The sequence below is a fragment of the Macaca thibetana genome, chromosome 20 (assembly GCF_024542745.1).
Source record: "Macaca thibetana thibetana isolate TM-01 chromosome 20, ASM2454274v1, whole genome shotgun sequence".
Classification (NCBI taxonomy): domain Eukaryota; kingdom Metazoa; phylum Chordata; class Mammalia; order Primates; family Cercopithecidae; genus Macaca; species Macaca thibetana.
Window position 1 is genome coordinate 49,691,492 of NC_065597.1, and position 22,246 is coordinate 49,713,737.

Sequence of the window (22,246 nt, forward strand, 5' to 3'; positions counted from 1 at the left end):
ACTTTTTTACCAACTTGTTTTGGAGGAACTTCTGAAAACCCATTTAGATTGGCTCAGATAGTGAAGACAGTACCAGCAGCATAGACTGGAGACTTGTCAACCTGAACGGCAGTCGGTGAGGCCAATCCAGGAGATGCAGAAGGAACAATAGCACCTGGGACTGCCACCCCCACTCCCCACCTGCTGAGGGAGCTCCAAGAGCGGACTCAGGCCTTCATCTCGCCCCATGCCTCCTTCTCCTCTCTATCCCCTTCCCGGCTCCCATCTCACCAAAGCTGACAGAACCAAAATTTGTCAGACTTTTCTGACATCTTACATGTTCTATTTGGCTCTTGACCCCTACAGATCATTTCTCCGTTATCTATTGAACAATGCGAGCGTGACGCTCTGTGACGCTATCGGCTGCAGGAACCTTGACATGCCACAGGATTGCCTCCCACTCCTACCTTCCTCGGGCCCCAGGCAGGCCTCTTTCCAGGCTCTGGGTCCCACCAAAAGGTCCCCAGCAACCAGTCTGGGCCTAGCTCTGCCCCATTGGAGTCTGGCTCCTCCAACACCTTGAATTTAGACTTCCAGCCTCGAGAACTGTGAGATGATACATTTCCATTGTTTGAGCCACTGCTTGTGGGACTTTGAAGGCCCCACTGGGATGCAGGTTCCAGTTGGCCACAGTTCTTCCTGGTTGTTACAGGCTGAAGCAGGATGCGATCAGAGACCTAGGACAGGGGTCTTGGCACTGCATGGCTTGTGCACACACAGATCCCAGCTCCAGGACCTGGGTTGCCTCAGTCTCCTTTGCTAGTGACACAGACTCAGATCCTACCCCAGTGTCTTAGTCTGTTTTCTGTTGTTTACAACAGAATAACTGAAACTAGGTAATACCAAAAGGAAAGGAATTTCTTTCTTATAGAAGCCGAGAAGTCCAAGGTCAAGGGTGCTGCCTCTGATGAGGGCCTTCTTGCTGGTGGGGACTCTGCAGAGTCCCGAGGCAGTGCATGGTGAGGGGATGAGTGTGCTAGCTCAGGTCTCTCTTCCTCTTCCTATAAAGCCACCAGTCCTACTCCCATGATAACCCTTTAATCCATTAATCCATCAATGCATTAATCCACTGGACAAGCTTCATGACCTCTTCACCTCTTGAAGGGCCCACCTCTCAATACTGCCACATTAGGGATTAAATTTCAACATGAGTCTTGGAGGGGGCAAATATTCAAACCATAGCACTCAGCCACATGACAAGCCATGGCCCCCCATCACTGCAGGCTCCCCAACACCCAGGTTCTTACCCTAGGTTGTTTAAGATAGAAAGTCACAACTAATCTCATACCTACAACTGGCTCCCTAGCAAGCCCAATGACTGTCTGGATCCATCCCCTGGTAACATCGAGACTGAGCCCCCACCCTCTACATCTTGAACCACCTGGTCTCTTCCTTGGTCACCTCGCATCCTCCCCAGCTCCCTATAGGCCAGGCTCCACGTGGCAGCCAGAGGAATCTTGTTGAAATGTAAACCAACATGGCAGCCCCTGCTACAAAGACTCAGCTGCCACTTGCCTGCCGTGTGCCTCAGTTCCTCATCTGTGAAATGGGGACAATTGCAGAACCTACCTTAAAGGCTAGTTATAAGGATTATATGAGATGATAGAAGTAAAAGCTTATAATAGTGGCTGGCTCATCCTAAGTAGTGAATAAATGTAACCTCTCATGTCATTAGAACGTAGACAAAGCTGGTCTTTTCACCATCAACTCTTTTGTACCTTCAGAATTGTGTGCCATTTGTACATATTATTACTCATCTGAAGTAAGCAAGTTCATTTAAGAGTAAAATAAATAAATAAATAAAAGAAATTTTCAATGATAACCACATCTTGGTGGTGGAATCAGAAAGTCGCTCTCATGGTTACTTTTATGCGTTGACTTGACTGGGCCACAGGGAACCCAGATAACTGGTCAAAGATTATTCTGAGTGTTTCTGAAAGAGCATTTTTGGATGACATTAACATATTCATCAGGAGAGTAAGGCAGATTGCCCTCCACCATCTGAGTGGGCCTCGGCCAATCAGGTGACGGCCTGAATCAAACAAAAAGACCAGCCCTCCCCCAAGTGAGGGCGACTTCTCCAGTCAACTGCCTTGGACTTCACCTCCGACATAGGCTCCTCCTGCACGGTGGCCCCTGAACTAGAGGACTCGCTCCTCCACAGCTGCATGAGCCAGTTCCTTATCCTAAGCTCTCTCTCTCACTCTCCCTCCACATCCTTTCCATTCTGTTGCTCTGCAGACCCCTGACTAATACATTTGCTAAAGGGCAGCTCAGCCCTCTGCAAGGAGGGTAATGAAGTACAACCTCCCATCACGGCACCCCAGAGAGTGACCCAGCCCCAGCCCTGCTCCCCTGCTCAGGGGCCCCCAGAACTCTTACCGGAGCATATCCTCTCCTGGTCTGGGAGCACAGCAGGGGCTTGGGGAGTCAGGTTTGGCTCAGATTTGGTGGGAATGAAAACCTCAGCATTGTCCTTCCGCTTTGCAGACAAATTCCTTTCCCTTTTATGACCTGTAGGAAAACAAATGTTTCATGTAAGACACCGAGCGCAAGCAAGTTGGGCATTCTGTTCAGGCGTTTGTTCATTATTCATTCACTTACTCATTCAACAAATGTCTATGGAACTACTCTGTGTAGTTTGGGATTAGAGATGTGAATAATGCAGGCGATGAAACAAGTTTGCCGAGAGCCATGGTGTGCCCAGCACCACATTTTGGTAAGTACATAAAAGATTTTAGGACATGCACAGGTTTTCAAATTTTAATGTTTCTTGGCTAGGCGGCCAGGCAGTGGCTCACACCTGTAATCCTGGTGCTTTGGGAGGCCGTGGTGGGGGAATTGCTTGAGCCCAGGAGTTAAAGACCAGCCTAGGTAACATAGTGAGACCCTGTCTCTAAAAAAAAAAAAAAAAATGAAAAATGAAAAAAATAGGCTGGGCACAGTGGCTCACGCCTGTAACCCCAGCACTTTAGGAGGCCAAGACAGGTGGACCACCTGAAGTCAGGAGTTTGAGACCAGCCTGGTCAACATGGTGAAACCCCATCTCTACTAAAAATACAAAAATTAGCTGGGCATGGTGGCAGGCGCCTGTAATCCCAGCTACTTGGGAGGCTGAGGCATGAGAATTGCTTGAACCCAGAAGGTGGAGGTTGCAGTGAGCTGAGATTGTGCCACTGGACTCCAGCCTGGGGGACAGAGCAAGACTCCGTCCCCACCCCCTACCAAAAAAAAAAGTCAGGGGTGTTGGCACGTGCTTGTAGTCCCAGCTGCTCTGGAGGCTGTGGCAGGAGGATCACTTCCAGGAATTTGAGGCTACAGTGAGTTATGATCGTGCCACTGCACTTCGGCCTGGGTGACAGGGCAAGACCTTATCTCAGAAAAAACCAACAAAACAAAACATGCACAATGTCAAGAAATTCAAATTCTCTCTTTTCACTTTATGCCCCAGCATCACTCGAACTGTACCTGGCATCAACTGTTCTGTGGCCTGGCCCTTCACACCCAGGAATGGCTGTCAGGTCCCCTGCTTTTCCAGGGTGGAGACTCAGTCACCTCTTTAGAGCTCCGTCCCCTCCCTCCCCGTCTCCCCTGCAGCCATGCCATCTGCAGGCCCAGTGGGCCCCACATGGGACCATTATTAACACTGCCCTGACCACTTGCTGCTCCCGCAGGTGCGCCTAACACCTTTGTTCCTTTGGCAAAGGTTCCCTGAGGGGCTGCAATGTGCCAGGCGTGTGCTGCATGCTGGGGAAGCGGAGGGTAAGAGCCGGCCTGTGTCTACAGGCTGGTGGATGGGGAGGTGTGGTGGGTGGAGAGAAAGACAACTGGGGCCAGTGAACCCAGCGCCATGATGACGCTACGGGAGCACAGGGGAGAGCTGGCCTAAGTGGATGCGGTGGGAGTGTGAAGAAGGCTTTGTGCGAGAAGCAACTTCTGAGTACAGTCTGGAGGGAAAAGCAGAGAGCCAGGTTTCAGGCTTCTGAGTGGAGAGGAAAGGGACTGTGGTCATCCAGGCAGAGGGAACAGCTCAAGCAGGGTCTGGGGTGAGAACAAACATGGTGACAGCATGTCTGATGGACAAATGTCTTCTCTGGAGATGTCCATTATTGGGTGTGGATTTTCCAGGGCTGAACTATGTCCCCTTCAAACTCTTTTTTTTTTTTTTTTGACAGGGTCTCACTCTGTCACCTAGGCTGGACTGCAGTGGCACAATCATGGCTCATTGCAGCCTCAACCTCTCAGATTTAAGTGATCCTCCTGCCTCAGCCTCTCAAGTGGCTAGGACTAAAGGTATGCACTACTACGTCTGGGTAATTTTTTAAAAAATTTTTTTGGAGAGATGGGGTCTTGCCATGTTTCCCAGGCTGATCTGGAACTCAACTGATCCTCCCGCCTTGGCTGCCAAAACTGTTGGGATTACAGACATGAGCCACTGTGCCCAGCCCCCTCCAAACTCATACACTGAAATCCTAGCTGTCAGTATCCCTGACTGTATTTGGGCACAAGGTCTTTAAAGAGGTAATTAAGTAAAAACAAGGTCAAATGGGTGGACTCTAATCCAATATAACTTCTCCCAAGAAGAGGAGATTAGGACACAGACACACGCAGAGGGAAGATCACGGGAAGACACAGGAAGATGGCCGTCTACAAGCCGCAAAGAAAGGCCTCAGAAGAAACTGACTCTTGATCTCAAGCTTCCAGTCTCCAGAACTATGAGACAGTAAATTCCTGCTGCTTAAGCCACCAGTCTGTGGTACTTAGTCATGGCAACCCTCACAAACTGACATAGCGTCTGATTCCAAACATTCCCTCATTTCTCTTTCCTTAGGTTTACCATGGTTCAGAAAAGATTGTCTTCTCTTGGCACACCCAGCTTTGAGAGTGCACATGAATAGGAGACAGAGGTGCAGGCAGAGGCCAGACCAGCCCGAGTCAAAGCTTAGGAACAGAGGATGGAGACGGTTGCAAGTAGGCCTCTCTTCACCTCCCAAGTCCTCCTCTCTCCTCCCTGCCCCTCACCAACCGTTTTGCTTGTTCTACTTTCCAAGATCTTTCTTGACAAACCTCCTCCATTGGACGCTGCTGTTTCTGCGTGTCAGCATCCTCCCTCCTTCAGGTTCACCTTGAGTTTCTTTTGGAAATGAGGGCTTTACTGTACTATCGTGTGACTGGGTGGTGATAACCACACCCCTTAGTCCTATTGGTTGGCCCTGGCCAATCAGAGCCACGGTGATCCAATCAGAGACAGCATGTGACCCTGTGTGTGCCAGCATCCTCCCTCCTTCAGGTTCACCTTGAGTTTCTTTTGGAGATAAGAGCTTTACTGCACTATCATGTGGCTGGGTGGTGATAACCACACCCCTTAGTCCTATTGGTTGGCCCTGGCCAATCAGACCCACGGTGATCCAATCCAAGACAGCATGTGACCCCCTGTGGGTTAGAGAACCAGGTCCGGGACTTTTGCTGGGGCCTTTGGGGAAAGAAAAATTCACTTTCTGAGAGGTTGCAAAGTCAGTGTCTTATTTAAAGGCAATTCTGCCTTTGTATGTTGGATAGTCTACTAAGAATGGAAACAAGACACAGGAAAGCAGAGAAGGAGAAGGAGAGCAAGAGGCAGACAGAGATGGGAGAAGAGAGAGGGAAGAGGCCAGAAGGGAAAAGGGAGTGGGAAGAGAGGAGATGGGAGAGAGATGGAGAGGCAGAGGGAAAGGGAGAGGAAGAGGGAGAGGGGAGAAAATGAGTCTTGCTACATCTCAGAACCTTTCAGTTACTCAAGTCAATAAATAGTCTCTTAGCTTAAGCTACTGTGTATTAGCCAACTGGTATGTAGATGCTGCAAAACATCTTACAATGTACAGAACAGACACCTCCAACTATCTGCCAGGAATTTACCATCTGGAATTTCAGGGCCCTGAGGAAGCCTTTGGGAAGCTCTGCATCTTGCAATCAACAGAGACCTGACTGATATACCCCCCTGGCCTGTGAGACACTCTAACCAAAGTGGAATTCAAAGGACCACTGGAAGTTTAAGTCCTGCTATTAGATGCAGAGACACCAATGGCAAAGAAATGATACACAAGACAGAGCTCACTTTTGGAAGCTGGGTTAAATTCCAGCACCACGAGGGTGTCTGGGCCCAGGGCAGAGCGTCCTTCTGTCTCCTGTTCCCCGGGAACATCTTTCTGTGTTGAAACCCCACTGGAAGGAGGGCGGTCATCTCTGGGATGGCCCACCAGCGCCGGGTCCTCTGGCTCAGGCTCGGAGAGTATGTCTTCCTCGATAGAGTCATACTCATCGCTGGAACAATCCTTTTGTTTCCTTTGTAGATTTACACTAAGTTCCAGGCTTTTTCTCAGCTCCTGCAAAAAGCCCAGAAGAGAGACGAGAGATAAATATGGTACCTTGAGAAAAACTTATTTGAAAATAGATCATTTGAACCGAGGAATTATTCTCCCCAAACTAACATTTAACAATATTATCTCAACCCTTGTGTTGTCGCTGCTTTGAAGATGAGAAAACAAAGGGCAGGGGAAAATGAGCAACTCCCTGGACAGAGCAGTGTTGTTAATATTAACTGTGGTGTTTGTATCCTGGAGATGCTGGGGGAAGGTGGGGTGGGGGAGGGGGGAGTGCACATGTGAAGGAGAGGGAGAGAGAAACAGACAATATGGCTTGTTAAAATCTGGGGCTTGTTCAAACAGATTGTAGAGTCCCACCCACTGATTCAGTGGGTCTGGGATGGGGCCTGAGGAAATGCATTTCTAATAAGGTGATCCTGATACTGCTGGTCCAGGGACCACGCTTTGACTATGAACTCCCAAAGGCCTCCAAATGACCCTCAAATCCCAGATGGTAAAATGTCTGGCCGGTAGTCGTTGGGGGCTGTCCTGCATATTGTAGGGTGTTGAGCAGCATCTAAATGTCATACTATTTAGCACTTAACTACAACTGCTTGACGATTTTTTTCATGTTTCTTTTGTCTACATGAAATTGTAGATTCCTTACGGCTAAGCATTAAGAGCTATACTTAGAGTGACCAGGACATGAATCACCCAAACCAAGATATTTCAGAGAGAAAGCGAGCACTACTATATTTACACTGGGACAAAAAAAGTATAAACGGAGCTGGGACAGTGGCTCATGTTTGTAATCCCATCACTTTGGGAGGCCGAGGCAAAAGGACTGCTCGAGACCAGGAGTTCAAGACCAGCCTGGGCAACATAGTGAGACTCTGTTTGGGCAAACCAGTATGTTTGGTCAGCCTAGCTATACTACCCCTTGTAGCCTGTATAGTATCTATCCAATGTAGTTCTAAAAAAATGAGAAGCAATCAATAAAGGTTTGATAATTGACCAATAAACATAACAGTTATCGCAGTAGGCTGAATAAGGGCTCCCCAAAGATGTTCATGTCCTAATCCCTGGAACCTGTGAATTCCTGAGGGCTCAGGAGGAAGTGAGGAACACCGTATAGAACACTTTTACCATCTTAGAGAAATCATCCTACACAGACCCATGATAGAAATATAGATGTTACAGACACCACTGGTGAGGACTCAGGAAATGAACATGTAACTGAAAACTGGAGCCCAGGGAATCCTGTTATGTAGCAGTAGAATCTTAGCTGAATTGTGTCCTACAGTGTTGTGGAAAGCAGAACATGTAAGAGATGAACTTGGATATTTAACTCAGGAGATTTCCAAGCAAAGTGCTGAAGATTCAGTCTGTTTTTCTCCTGCTGCTTAAAGCAAAATGTGAGAGGAAAGAGACAGACTGAGGGAAGAACTGTTAAGGAAAAGGGAACCAGGACTTGGCGATTTGGATGATTTTTAGCCTATCCAGATTGCAGAAGATTCTAAAATTAGGAGATTCACTGTCAGGAAAGTATGCTATGGAGAGAAAACTAAAGGTGTGGCTGGACAACCTTTTTTCTTGTACCTCAGAAGGATGCAAAGTGCAAAATATTCAGTCGTATGGAGGGCTCTTTCAGGAGATTAGACATGTGGCTCATGGATCCCCTTAGACATCTCAGCGGAAGCCAGGACAGAGGGGGGATTTTCCAGGAAAGATTTGCAGAGGAGTCCCTTGTCTAAAGGAGCAAATCCTAGAGACATACATGGGAGTCCCACATGACTTCTGAGAATGTCATACCAGGAGAAACACTGCCAGCTTGGACTGAATGGCAGAAAGAAAGAACAGAACGAAAGAAGGTTGTCAGACTCCCCAAAATTCTACGGGCAGGAAATTGGCTGATGAAATGGCTCATCTACAAACACAGGCTGCTCTTCCTGAAAAAGGAAGAATGACTCCAAGGATGAAGCTGTGGGCCAAGAGAACAGAGCCCCGAACCACAGAGAATTATTTCCAGGCCTTGAAAGCTAATGGAGTTTGCCCATTGGGCTTTAAAATTGCCTGGGTTTGGTGATTCCTCTTTTTTCCCTTTTACTTGCCCTCCTTTTAAATGGGAATTTTGATATGATTTGATTGTGTTCCCACCCAAATCTCACTGTGAAATGTAATAATCCCCATGTGTCAAGGGCGGGGCCAGGTGGAGATAACTGAATCATGGGGGCAGTTTCCCCATACTGTTCTCGTGGTAGAGAACAGTCTCACGAGATCTGCTGATTTTATAAAGGGGAGTTCCCCTGCACAAGCTCTCTTGCCTGCCACCATGTAAGCTGTGACTTTGCTCCTTCTTTGCCTTCTGCCATGACTGTGAGGCCCCCCCAGTCATGTGGAACTGTGAGTCCATTAAACCTCTTTCCCTTATAAATTACCCAGTCTCAGGTATGTCTTTATTAGCAGTGTGAGAACAGACTCATACAGGAATGTTGTTAATTGTTATCCTATGCCTGATCCACCATTATATTTGGGAACAGATAACTTGTTTTCTAGTTTCACTCATCTATAGATGAGAAAAAGTTTTGCCCCAAGATAGGTCATACCCAGGGTCTTACCCATAACCAATTTAGATGATGAGATTTTGGGCTGATGAGACTTAGATGATATTCTGGACTTGAGTTGATATGGTAATGGATTCAGAGTTTTGGAAAACTTGGGATGGGATGGATGGATTTTGCATGTGGGATGGAGATGAATCTTTGGGGGCCAGAGGGTAGTCTGTGGTAGGCTGGATAAATGGTCCCCAAAGATGTCCATATCCTAGCCCCTGGGAGCTGTGGAGATGCTGCCTTACAGGGCAAAGGGACTTTGAAGATGTGATCAGGTGAAGAATCTCCAGATGGGGAGAGGAGCCTGGATTATCCAGGTGAGTCCAATGTAATCACAGGGGTCCTATGAGAGAGAAGCAGGAAGATCAAAGTCAAATAGAGAATATGTAAGAATGGAAGCAGAGGTCAGGGAGGAGCGAGCTATAGTGCTGGATTTGAAACAGGAGGACGTGACCACAAGGCAAGGGATGTAGGTGGCCTCTACAGTCTGAAAAAGGCAAGGGGATGAGCTTTCCTCTCAAGCCTCCAGAAGGAATGCAGTTCTGCCAATGCCTTGATTTTAGACCAGTGAAACTGATTTTGGATTTCTGACCTCCAGAACTAAGCCACCAAGTTTACAGCAAGTTGTTATAGCAGCAAATAAGAAACAAATACAGCTGTCTCTTTTTAGAGTTCTCCCCTTCCATCCCTTGATATCAAGTATTGGTGATACACATTTAATAAAATTAATTATCTCTGTTGCCCACTGCAGTGGTGTGATCACAACTCACTGCAGCCTCAACCTCCTGGGCTCGAGTGAGCCTCCCATCTCAGCCTCCTGTGTAGCTGGGACTACAGGTATGAGCCACCACACCCAGATACCAGTGATATTTACTGGGCAACTAGAACACTGCCTGGCACATAGTAGGTGCTCGACCAATATCTGCTGAATGACTGAATAGATTCCATTGATGACTGGGTGGTGGCTGTGGGCAGACGCAGAGTGCCCTCACGTACCTTGGAGGTGACATCGGTGACAGGACCCTTAGCAAGTTACTTACCTCCTTTGACTTGCATCCTGACATCCATAAAAATAGATTAACAAATCCCTACTTTGCAGAACTGCTTTAAAGCAGAGGTCTGAACTGGGAGTAATTTTGTCCCCCCACCCAACTCCAGGGGACATCCGGTAGTGACTTGAGATATTTTTGATCAGAACTCGGGGAGAGTCGTCCTATTGGCATCTATTACATGGACACCAGGGATGCTGCTAAACATAACAGAATGTCCAAGACAGCCCCATAACAAAAAATGATCTGGCCAAAATGTCAAGGTTGAGAAACGATTAAAGCAAGTGCGGGTTCACTGCTGGTGTTTAAAAAAATAACACCAGGTCTCCTAATTGAGTGTATTGAGATGGTTCATGCAACCTTCATGCAAACCAGACTGAGGTCATGACTTATGTCTTCAAAGTCTGACAGTGGTGGGCAGTTGGACGGGTAACAGATTCACTGCTCCTCCCCAGGGCAACGCGAGTTCCTAGGTGACCTGCTGTTTAACAGCAATTTTGGCAGCTGTAAAACTAGTAATCCTTTACAGTAGAATAATGCTGTGTACTCTATAAAACATTTTCAACCCTTTCTCTCCTTTGATCCTCAGAAAAACCCTGTAAGACAGATAGGTAGAGTAAAACCCTGGGATAACATGAATTCAGTTAAAACAAGATAGCCTATTGGCTCTTATGCTTGGCCCAACTCCCATTCTCAAGTGAGGTCAACTTAAGTTCTGTTCTGCTGGGGTGGGGGCAAGGCTGGGTGAGAAAACAATGGGCACGTCCCTCTCTCTGCAGCCCCTACTCTTGCCCAGTCACTGTGGATTACATTCCTAGCTGGGAGACTGCTGTCACTGTCCCGGAAATCTCAGTCCCAGGGCCCCGCATCGTCCCCACTGATGTCTAAGGCCAAGTGCAGCCACCAAAGATGGCCAGTTTCAGGAAGAATTGGGATTGGGGCATTAGGACCCTTGAACCCATGGTCAGCTGAGCAGACTTCCTCTGGCCTCTTCATGACCTTCACTATGTTGCAACCCCACATTTTGAGTGATTGAATTGTGAGGATACCCCCAAATTTGAGGAACTGTGACCAGCCTTTATGCTGGTCCAACTTCTCACAGTGATTAAGTGGCATAGCTGTGACTTCTGCACTCTGCCATGCCTCCTTGCTCCTTCTAGATTATCCATGCATGACAGACTCTCTTGCATCTGTCATGGCCCAGCCAGTGGGGAAGACAATATGGCAACCACCATTCATTAAGGCTTCATGCATGCACATGTGCTTAGGTGCTGTGTTAAGAGCGGAGGTAGCAGTGGCGAGCAAGATGGCAAACCTCTGGCCTTATAGAAGCATACAGTGTGGGGCAGGAGGAGACAGGCAGGCGACGCAAAAATATAAACAGGGGCATTTCAGAGGTGGCCAGGACTATGAAGGAAGCCCTTGTCTGGATGATGCGACAGGGCGACTGGCCTGAGGGGGCCCTGATGAATGGTGGTCAGGGAAGGCTGAGTGCTGAAGAACCACCCAGTAGTGTCTGGGGCACAAGGCTGTCTGGGGGTAGGAAGAGCAGAGGCAAAGGCCAGGAGGCAGGAACGGCTGGAGGGCATATGCTCCCTAGAGGAAGGCAGTGGTCACGGGGGACAGGGCTTTGTGGGCCTCAGGGAAGTGTGGATTTTGCTCTATGCAGTATGAGAAGCTGCAGAAGGGTTCTAAGCAGAGATACAATGTTATCTGATTTCTGCTTTTATTTTTTATTAATTTATTTTTTTGAGATGGATTTTCGCTCTTGTTGCCCAGGCTGGAGTGCGGTGACAGGATCTCGGCTCACTGCAACCTCCGCCTCCCAGGTTCAAGTAATTCTCCTGCCTCAGCTTCCCAAGTAGCTGGGATTACAGGTGTCCGCCACCACGCCCGGCTGATTTTTGTATTTTTAGTAGAGACAGTTTCACCATGCTGGCCAGGCTGGTCTCGAACTCCTGACCTCAAGTGATCCAATCACCTCGGCCTCCCAGAGTTTTGGGATTACAGGCGTGAGCCACTGCACCTGGCCTGACTTCTGCTTTTAAAAGATCTCTATGGCTCCTGGATACCAACTGGATTTTAGGAGGTGGGACAAGGGTGGAAACAGGCCTACCAGCTTTGCTGCAGCTGCAGGTGAAAGAGGAAGGTGGCAGTAGAGGTGGGGACAGGGAGGAGGCCTCGAGATCTATTTTGGAGGCAGAGATGACAGAAATGACTGACTAGAAATGAATCAGATGCATACCCTCTGACCTAGCCCTTCCGGGAATGTATCCTTTAGTCCTAAGTACACAAAGATTGTTGAGGCATCTTTTATAATAGAGAATGGTCCACATGGTTATCAATGAGAGATGGATTAAATAACTAATACAGCAGGTGTTCACTGAACCCCAGGCAGCTCTTACAAAGAACGAGATAGCTCTACTTTTGCACTTCTTTGGGCAGATATCAAGATATACATTTAAGTAAAAAGAAGCATGTTGAAAAATGTACATATAAGATGAACTCAATTTTTAAAATCATTGTTAATTTCTATACATGTAGGTATGCATATATGCATAGAAAAAGTCTGGAAAAATAGGCACCTAACTTTTTTTTTTTTTTGAGATGGAGTCTTGCTCTGTTGCCCAGGCTGGAGTACAGTGGCGCGATCTCGGCTCACTACAACCTCTGCCTCCTGGGTTCAAGCGATTCTCCTGCCTCAGCCTCCCGAGCAGCTGGGCTTACAGGCACACACCACCACGCCTGGGTAATTTTTTGTATTTTTAGTAGAGATGGAGTTTCACCATGTTGGCCAGGCTGGTCTTGAACTCTTGACCTCAAGACTCTTGACCTCAGGTGACCCACCTGCCTTGGCCTCCCAAAGTGCTTGGATTACAGGTGTGAGCCACTGTGCCCGGCCAGCACCCAACTATTAACAATGATCTCTCTGAGAGCCTTTCCAGAACTTTCCTTTTCTTATTTGTTCTTAAAAGAAGTATTTAGTATTAGCATGTATCCAATTTTGTAATTTTAAAAAAAATGATATATTTACTTTTATGTTTAAATCTTGTCCCTCCTTCTTACAAATAAACAAATTCCCTAGAGGAGTGGCAAGGAATGGTGGAGTGGAGGACCCTGGATAGCCAGCTGCCTGGAAAAATCATCTCTATCCCTGGAACATGTTTGGTTCCCAAAAGCCAATGACAAACGGCAGCACTCGATGCCGGAAGACAACGGAGCAGCATCTGTCTAACTCGAGAATAAAGTATCCAGCCAAGAGGTCCAGACTGGAAAGTAACAGACCATCCATCTCAAACAGCCAGAAACCCAGGGAAAACAGATGGCATTCATGAGCTCTTCTCGGAAAATATCACCCAGGTGACAAAATCCAGACCAATGAAAGAGGAAATCAAAATAAAGATAGAGGCATGGAGAAGCTGTGATCAAAGGTCTAATGGTAAGCGCTGTAGCCACTTAAAGTTTGAATAAATACTAGGCGTTTATGCACATTAGGGAGATGGACCAGAATGGAATGCTATAAACCTAAGCCCTTAGCTTAGCTAACAAAAATCAGGAGAGGGCAGGCAATGCGGGTGGCCTCATTTTCCACACCAGAAAGTCAACCCAAATGCATCTCAAATGGAAACCAGAGTTTTTAAAAAATGGCACCTCTAACCTCTTATTTCATGATGTATTAAACTGATGGCTATTTTAAGAAATAATGTTTCCTGTGATAAAGAAATTTGAATTTCAATAATTCCTCCTGTTTCAATTTGGTTTCTTTTTCTTCTTTTAAATTAATGGAAATTTAAATGCCATGATTGTATTTGCGAAATATATACAGGCCAGGTGCAGTGGCTCATGCCTGTAATCTTGGTACTTTGGGAAGCAGAGGTGGGAGGACTGCTTGAGCCCAGGAATTTGAGACCAGCCTGGGCAATAAAGTGAGACCCCCAACTCTATTTTTAAAAAAATAAAAAATAAAACAAACAAAAAAAATCCCTCTCCGCAAAGAAAATATCTATAAAAGAGCAGCCTAGATTCGGTGTGGCTGGCAGCTTCTTCGCAAAGGAAGCAAATACATTTGCTCACACTGGATGAACCTAGGCCCTTATAATGCTCACGTGATCTAAACCATCTGTCCCGGGGCAGAGGGGAGACAAACTGAGGAGCAACATTCCCTGGAGGAAGCCGTTCAAAACCTTTCCATCTGGAAAGATGAGGACCTTGGGCTGGTCGCTTTGAAAGCCAATCTGCCCGTACTTCAAAGAGATACCATGCTGTGGGATCTACCAGGTGCTTTGAAGCCATCATCCAGAAATTTCTCTGAAAAAAACATACTTTATAGTTTTGCTTCAAAACCTTGTTATATTTGATTTCAGTGTTCAGCGTTTAAAATGTTAAGTTCAAGCCCTTTCAACGGAAAGCCCTCTGCATGGAGGCCAGGCTGCCAACACCGCAGGTGGAGATTGGATGACAGGGACTGCATGCAAATGGGTCTCCTCACTGGGGATCCAGGGAGAAGGTGGAGGGACAGACGCTGATACAAAGACTTAAAGGTAGTTTCTAGAAGAACCACTGACTGAAATGCAGCAGGGGTTTGATGGTCAGTGAATTAATGCCTTCTATGCCTGAGCTTCCTCTTTCTGCTGAACTAGGAAAGAGTGACATCAGGCGACCATCAAACATGAAGTTTTTGCAATAATAGTATCAGTACTGTGACATCAAAAACAACAGCTACTAATTGCTAAGCTTCTGTTACATTATCAGGCACGAAGCTGACTTATCCATGCACCTTATCTCATTTCTTTTCCTTTTCCTTTTTTGAGGCAGGGTCTTGCTCTGTCACCCAGGCTGGGGTGCAGTAATACCACCTTGGCTCACTGCAACCTCCACCTCCTGGGTTCAAGCGATGCTCCCACCTCAGTCTCCAGAACAGCTGGGATTACAGGTGCATATCACCACAACTGGCTAATTTTTCATTTTTTTGTAGAGATGAGGTCTTACTCTGTTGCCCAAGCTGGTCTCAAACTCTTGGGCTCAAGCAATCCTCCCGCTTCAGACTCCCAAAGTGCTGGGATTGTAGGCATAAACTACCACACCCAGCCACCTTATTTCATTTCAACCTCCTAACACGCCAGTGCAGTAGGTGTCCTCATCTTACAGGCTTGGAGGACTTAAATACAAGTTCAAGGTCACATGGCCAGTAATGGCAGAGCCAGGGTATGGAGGAATGAGCATCTGCCTCTGTATAAGTCCGTTTTCATGCTGCTGATAAAGAGATATCCACGACTGGGAAGAAAAAGAGGTTTACTTGACTTACAGTTCCACATGGCTGGGGAGGCCTCACAATCATGGCAGAAGACAAGGAGGAGCAAGTCACGTCTTACATGGATGGCAGTAGGCAAAGAGAGAGAGCTTGGACAGGGAAACTCCCACTTTAAAAACCATCAGATCTACTGAGACTCATTCACTATCACAAGAACAGCGCAGAAAAGACTTGCCCCATAATTCAATCACCTCCCACCTGGATCCTCCTACGACATGTGGGAATTATGGGAGCTACAATTCAAGATGAGATTTGGGTGGGGACACAGCCAAACCATATCAGACTCTAAAGTCCAGACTCTTAACCACGTGACTATGTTTATTCCCTGCCTGGTACCAACTTGGAAGCAACTGGTCTGTAGAGAGGGATGAAAGTCAGGTGCTCAGTGATTGTCCACTGACTTGTACAAAATTGATGAAACCTGCCAGTAAGAGCTTTAGACACAAAGCTGCCTTGAGGCCACTAAACGTGTTCATGTATGTGTTAAGTGTGAGCGGATGAAGCACTACACTCCTAACTCTACTTACAAAGGCAAATGATCTGGGTCTAAATTCTGGGTCTGACTCAGTTTACTCTGTGTCCCCAGGTGAGTTGCTGAGCTTCAAGCCCTCATCTTTGCTATGGGAAAATGTGCCCTGATTGGCTCACAAAAAAAAGGGCTGCTGAGGGGACAAAATGAAATTAACAGCTAGGAATCAGTGTTTTGTGATTGCTTTAATAGGGTTCTAGTTTTTGCAGAAAATTTAAAATTTTGATGATGGCATCTTTTATCATTTCTCAGATGCTACTGAATCTGCCTATTAGAAGCTTGGATGCTTAGACCATAAAGCCACAGTGGAAACTTTAAGACAGCCCTCAAGAGCTAGCAGCAGTCTCGGGGGTAGAGGTCACTGACATACAGGCAGAAAGGCCAGACCTCCCCAACCAACCCCCTGCCCCTGGAACCCCAATAATGTCTCTCATTTGGTTGGCAGTTTTGTAAAACCGGGATTTGAATGTCTTGAGTCTGGCATGCACTGTTAGTTGCGGTAATTCCCATTAACTTCTTTCGCACTATATGAGGCATTTTACACATTCATATTATTAATCTGCCTGGACCATGAATGCTTTTTGCCCAGCACTGAAGAGTTTGTTGATTAATTTGTTCTTTTTTCTCATTCATCCATTTATTCAACACTTTTTTTTTGTTTTGTTTTGTTTTTTTGAGACAGTGTCTCACTCTGTCACCCAAGCTGGAGTGCAGCGGCATGATCATGGCTCACTGCAATCTCGACCTCCTGGGTTCAGGAGATTCTCCCACTTTTGAGTAGCTAAGACTACAGGTGTACACCATCATGCTCAGCTAATTTTTGTATTTTTTGTTGAGATGGGGTCTTTCCATGTTGCCCAGGCTGGTCTCGAACTGCTGGGCTCAAGCGATCCTCCTGCCTCGGCCTCCAAAAGTACTGGGATTATAGGTATAAACCACCACACATGGCAATAAATATTTTTTGTTGAGTATACATGTCCCCCATAAGCAGGTGTGACTAGTAGGTGCTAGGGATAGAATGAATGACAAGACAGACTTATGGAATCTACAATCTGGCAACATCTCTTATGTAATCCACAACAGATTACCAGAGTAATGAGTACCAAAAACCCAAATTTAGGGCTTGCCAGTCAACGTCCATAATAAAGTGGCTTGTGCCCTAACTTTAGGGTCAACTCTGAGTCTTTTGTTTCTGTTTTTGTTTTTGTTTTAAGAGACAGGGTCTTGCTTTGTTTCCCAGGCTGGAATGCAGTGGTACAATCATAGCTCACTAATTCCTGGGCTCAAGTGATCCTACCACCTCAGCTTCCTGAATAGCTGGGACTACAGGTATGTGCCACTGCACTTGGCTAATTTTGTACGATTTTTGTAGAGACAGGGTCTCACTATGTTGCCTAAACTGGTCTTGAGCTCCAGGCCTCAAGTGATCCTCCCACCTTGGCTTCCCAAAGTACTGGGATTACAGGCGTGAACCACTGTGCCTGGCCTAACTCTGCATATTTTAAAAATCGCATTCCCGACCGACCGGGCATGGTGGCTCACACCTGTAATCCCAACACTTTGGCAGGCTGAGGTCACTTGAGGTCAGGAGTTCGAGACCAGCCTGGCCAACGTGGTGAAACCCCATCTCTACTAAAAATACAAAAATTAGCTGGGTGTGGTGGTGGACGCCTGTAATCCCAGTTACTCAGGAGGCTGAGGCAGGAGAATCACTTGAACCCAGGAGGCAGAGGTTGCACTGAATCAAGACTGCACCACTGTACTTCAGCCTGGGTGACAGAGTGAGAGTCTATCAAAAAAAACAAAAAACAAAAAAACAAAAACAAAACAAAACAAAAAAACCTCATTCCCCTATATCAATTTTGATAGAACTAAGGCTAGGAAAATTTGAATTATACATGTGTTTTAAATACCTGGGCAATATTTTTAGTTTTCTGACACCTTCTTACTGCCCCTATTCAACCTTTGATTTTCTTTTCATGAATTTTCATTCAAGCTAAGTGTATTTATAAAGTACCCTGGAGTTCAGCCTCTAAAGTGCATCACTGGAGAAAAACCAAAACAATCTTTGTCTTGGGGAAGAGAGTGACAGAAGAGAAAATGAACTCAGGAAGTAGAAGGGCCTGGGAGACTGCCCAATGCTTTACTGCTTTGGGGGCCCCTGGCCAAACCCTCAGCATCAACCTGGCTGAGCAATCAATAAGGAGATTGGATAGGGATAGCAGGATAGAGACCAAATATCAAGGAATGCCACTGGCTGACTAGAAAATTTCAGGAATTCCTGAAAGATAGAGGGGAGAGATCACATCCACAAAGAACTAAAGGAAGAGGAAATGGCAGATTAAAACATACATGATGAGTTGGGCACAGTGGCTCATACCTGTAATCCCAGCACTTTGCCAGGCCAAGGCGGGTGGATCACCTGAGGCCAGGAGTTCAAGACCAGCCTGGCCAACATGGTGAAACCCCATCTCTACTAAAAATACAAAAATTATCCGGGCGTGGTGGCACACACCTGTAGTCCCAGTTACTTGGGAAGCTGAGACAGAAGAATCGCTTGAACCTGGGAGGCGGAGGTTGCAGTGAGCCGAGATCGTACCACTACACTCCAGCCTGGGTGACAGAGTGTCCTGTCTCAAAAAAAATAAAAATAAAAACACAGACATGGTATATTAGTCTGTTCTCACGCTGCTATGAAGAAATACCTGAGACTGGGTAATTTACAAAGAAAAGAGGTTTAGTTGACTCAAAGCTCTCCATGGCTGGGGAGGCCTCAGGCAACTTCCTATCATGGCGGAAAGCACCTCTTCACAGGGCGGCAGGAAAGAGAAATGAGTAAAGGGGGAAGCATGCTGGGCACGATGGCTCACGCCTATAATCCCAGCACTTTGGGAGGCTGAGGTGGGCGGATTGTTTGAGGATTAGGAGTTTGTGACTAGCATGGCCAACATGGTGAAACCCCGTCTCTACTAAAAATATAAAAAATTAGCCAGGCGTGGTGGTGGAAGCCTGTAATCCCAGCTACTCATGAGGCTGAGGCAGGAGAATTGCTTGAACCCAGGAGGCAGAGGTTGCAGTGAGCCAAGATTGCGCCACTGCATACCAACCTGGGTGACAGATTGAGACCCCGTCTCAAAGAAAAAAAAAAAAAATTCCAGAGAACAGAACAGAAACAATGAAAGAGAATGATAATAACAATAGTAATAATACATGAAAATTTTCCAGTGCTAAAGAAAGACAAGCGGGCAGACGCCCCTGGCTTCAGCTTACAGGTGAGCCTCTCTGCTACCCCTTACTTAATATAGCTGGGGACGGGCTGCAGCCCTAAAAGTGGCCCCCAACTCTAGCCTCAGGGCTCCCTCTCACTCATCTTGATGCTGGACTCACTTACACATGCACATGCACATACTCCTCCTTCTGTGGAAGTTTTTATGGCCCAGAAATTTCTGTTGAAAAGGCTCACTTCGTGTTTTCAATGGGACAAAGATTTTGAGACAGATATATTCACATGGATGAAAGGTACACTCTCTCAAAAACCATTTTGACTCTATATGCAAACAATGACAGATATTTGAAATATATAAAGCAAAAACAAATGCAGGGGAAAATTGACAAGTTCAAAGAAATCAACCAGATCAAACAGACAAAAAGTAAGTAGTGGTTGGTTTGCTAATGAGTATAAGAGTTTCCAGAGAAGCTTATTAAAAATGCAGGCTCTGAGCACTCCATGCCTCCTCCAGATCCAATTATATACCTATGGGTGTGGTGTGAGAATTCACGGCTTTAATAAGCAGCCCAGATGATGCTAATATAGGTAGTCTGGGACCATACTTTAAGAATCACCCAGTTAAGTGTTATAACTAATCGTGTGTGATTTAACAGATATATTGAGAACTTTGTACCAAAAAGAGAAGGATTATTCTTTTGAAATATCATAGAACATTCATAAAAATCACCTGGTAGGCCACAAACAAAAAACCTCAGTAACTTTCAAATCCCAGAAATTAAACCATCTTTAATTTTAGGCCATTTTTAATCATAATGTGGCCAAATTAGAAACTAACACAAAACGATAGCAAAAACAAAACAAAACAAAAAAAACTAGATAAACAAAAAAAAAATAGTTTACTTAGAACGTTTGGAAAAACTCTCCTAAATAAAGAAGAGAGACTGGGCGAGGTGGCTTGTGCCTGTAATCCCAGCACTTTGGGAAGGCGAGGTGGGAGGACTGCTTGAGGCCAGGAGTTCAAGACCAGTCTGGACAACATAGCAAGTCCCTGTCTCTACGATTAGCCGGGCATCGTGGCGCAGGCCTGTAGTCTCAGCTGCTTGCAAGGTTGAGGCAGGTGCATCGCTTAACCCCAGAAGGTTGAGGCTGCAGTAACCCATGATCACGCCCTGCATTCCAGGCGGGGTGACAGAACAGGACCCTGTCTTAAATGAAGAAATAAACATACACAAGGGAAGAAAAACCACCCTAAAGTAATAAGCCAATAGAAATAAATGGCTGGGCACAGTGGCTCATGCCTGTAATCCCAGCACTTTAGGAGGCCAAGGCGGGCGGATCACCTGAGGTCAGGAGTTTGAGACCAGCCTGGCCAACATGGTGAAACCCCATCTCTACAAAAAAAAAAAAAAAAAAAAAAAATTAGCCAGGTATGGTGACACATGCCTGTAGTTCTAACTACTTGGGACGATGAGATAGGAGAATTGCTTGAACCTGGGAGACGGAGGTTGCAGTGAGCCGAACGAGACTCTGTTGCACTGCACTCCAGCCTGAGTGATGGAGCGAGACTGTCTCAAAATAAACAAATAAATAAATGACAAAGAAACTATTACATAGTACTGCATGGTAAAATTTGCGGAAAAAATACAAAGCAATATTCAGAAGAAAACTTACAGCCTAAAGGTATAGCCTAAGTGATATATTAGAAAACAGTATGAAAATTACATGGGCTAGGTGCGGTGGGTCACACCTGTAATCCTAGCACTTTGGGAGGCCACACGGGAGGATTACTTGAGCCTAGGAGTTTGAGACCAGCCTGGGCAACATGGTGAGACATCATCTCTATCTTTAAAAAAAAAAAGAGAAAGAAAAAATAAATTAAACATTTAACTTAAGGCAGGTTACAGTGGTGGAGGTCAGGGAGAACCAATGTGATAAATTAAACCAAAAAGTTTAAGAGAGGAATTAAGATGAAAGCAGAAATAAGCTGAAAAGAATAATAAATAAATGAGTAAATGAATGAATGGATAACTAAATGAATAAAGTATATTTGCTCAATAAAAGTAAAAGCTGGAGATGGTTTGGCTGGGTAGATATAGACAGCTTTTCATATTATACTCAATTTACTTCTGAACTGTTTGAATCTTTTTAAATGAGAAGGCACCCACATATTAGGTGTTAGATAAAATGATACAAAATAATGTAAAAATTGTTTCATATCATACCTAAGAAATTCTAAGTCGGCTATAAATGCAAGATATTAAAGTTATTCTAATATTGATTCAGAAGTTATTCTTTATTTTCATTAAGATTGAAAAATATGCTTTATTAAGTTCAATTCATCTGGCACCTTCATTTGCAGAAACACCCTACTGAGGGATGGGATGACTGCATCTCTTACTCCTGGACCTGTAATTCATGGGCATTTAGTGCTTGTTCAGCATCATTTCACATCATTCATGCTCATCACCAAATTATTCCTGCTCAGCTGGCCCTGTGCTGCCTGACCCACCTGCCCAGGGCCCTTCTAATGCCATAAGCCAGCCGTCTTTTGGTCTGAGCTGTCCAGTTGGTCATCCCTGGGGGCCTTTGATGTTTCTGGGTAACAGATGGGCTAGGTCAAGAGCCACTGTCAAGGAGAAAGACCTCTTCCCCCTATCTCATCAGGAACTGACAAAGCTTTCATTAGCTAAACCAGAAGTTGCAAGTTGGTAGTCTAAAGGCCACATCTGGCCAGCAGGTATATTTTGTTTGGTCCACAGGAAATTGTGAATTAGGCTGGGCATGGTGGCTCATGCCTGTAATCCCAATGCTTTGGGAAGCCTACACAGGCAGATTACTTGAGCTCAAGAGTTCAAGACCAGCCAGGGCAACATAGTGAAACCCCATTTCTACTATATATATATATATATAAGCCAGGCACAGTGACTTGTGCCTGTAATCCCAGCTACCTGGGAGGCTGAGGCAGCAGGAAAGCTTGAGCTCAGGAGGTTGAGGCTGCAGTGAGCTATGATTACGCCACTGCACTCCAGCCTAGGTGACAGGGCAAAACCCTGTCTGAAAAACAAACAAACTGTAAATTAGTTTCCAACATAAAAACAATTGGGAGAAATCAAACATAAAGAAACCCAGGCGGGGC

At 45.9% G+C, this 22,246-nt stretch overlaps 1 protein-coding gene across 3 annotated transcripts in view; it reads right to left on the reverse strand.

Moving 5' to 3' along the window:
- The window catches only part of KATNIP (katanin interacting protein), a 233,638-nt gene that overhangs the window by 97,340 nt on the left and 114,052 nt on the right, over window positions 1-22,246 (reverse strand). For all 3 annotated transcript variants that reach the window (XM_050773880.1, XM_050773878.1, XM_050773879.1), the window contains 2 exons: window positions 6,134-6,401; window positions 2,422-2,553 (listed from right to left, as the gene is read on the reverse strand). In XM_050773880.1, coding sequence (XP_050629837.1) covers window positions 2,422-2,553; window positions 6,134-6,401 — 400 coding nt within the window. The remainder of the gene's footprint in view (window positions 1-2,421; window positions 2,554-6,133; window positions 6,402-22,246) is intronic.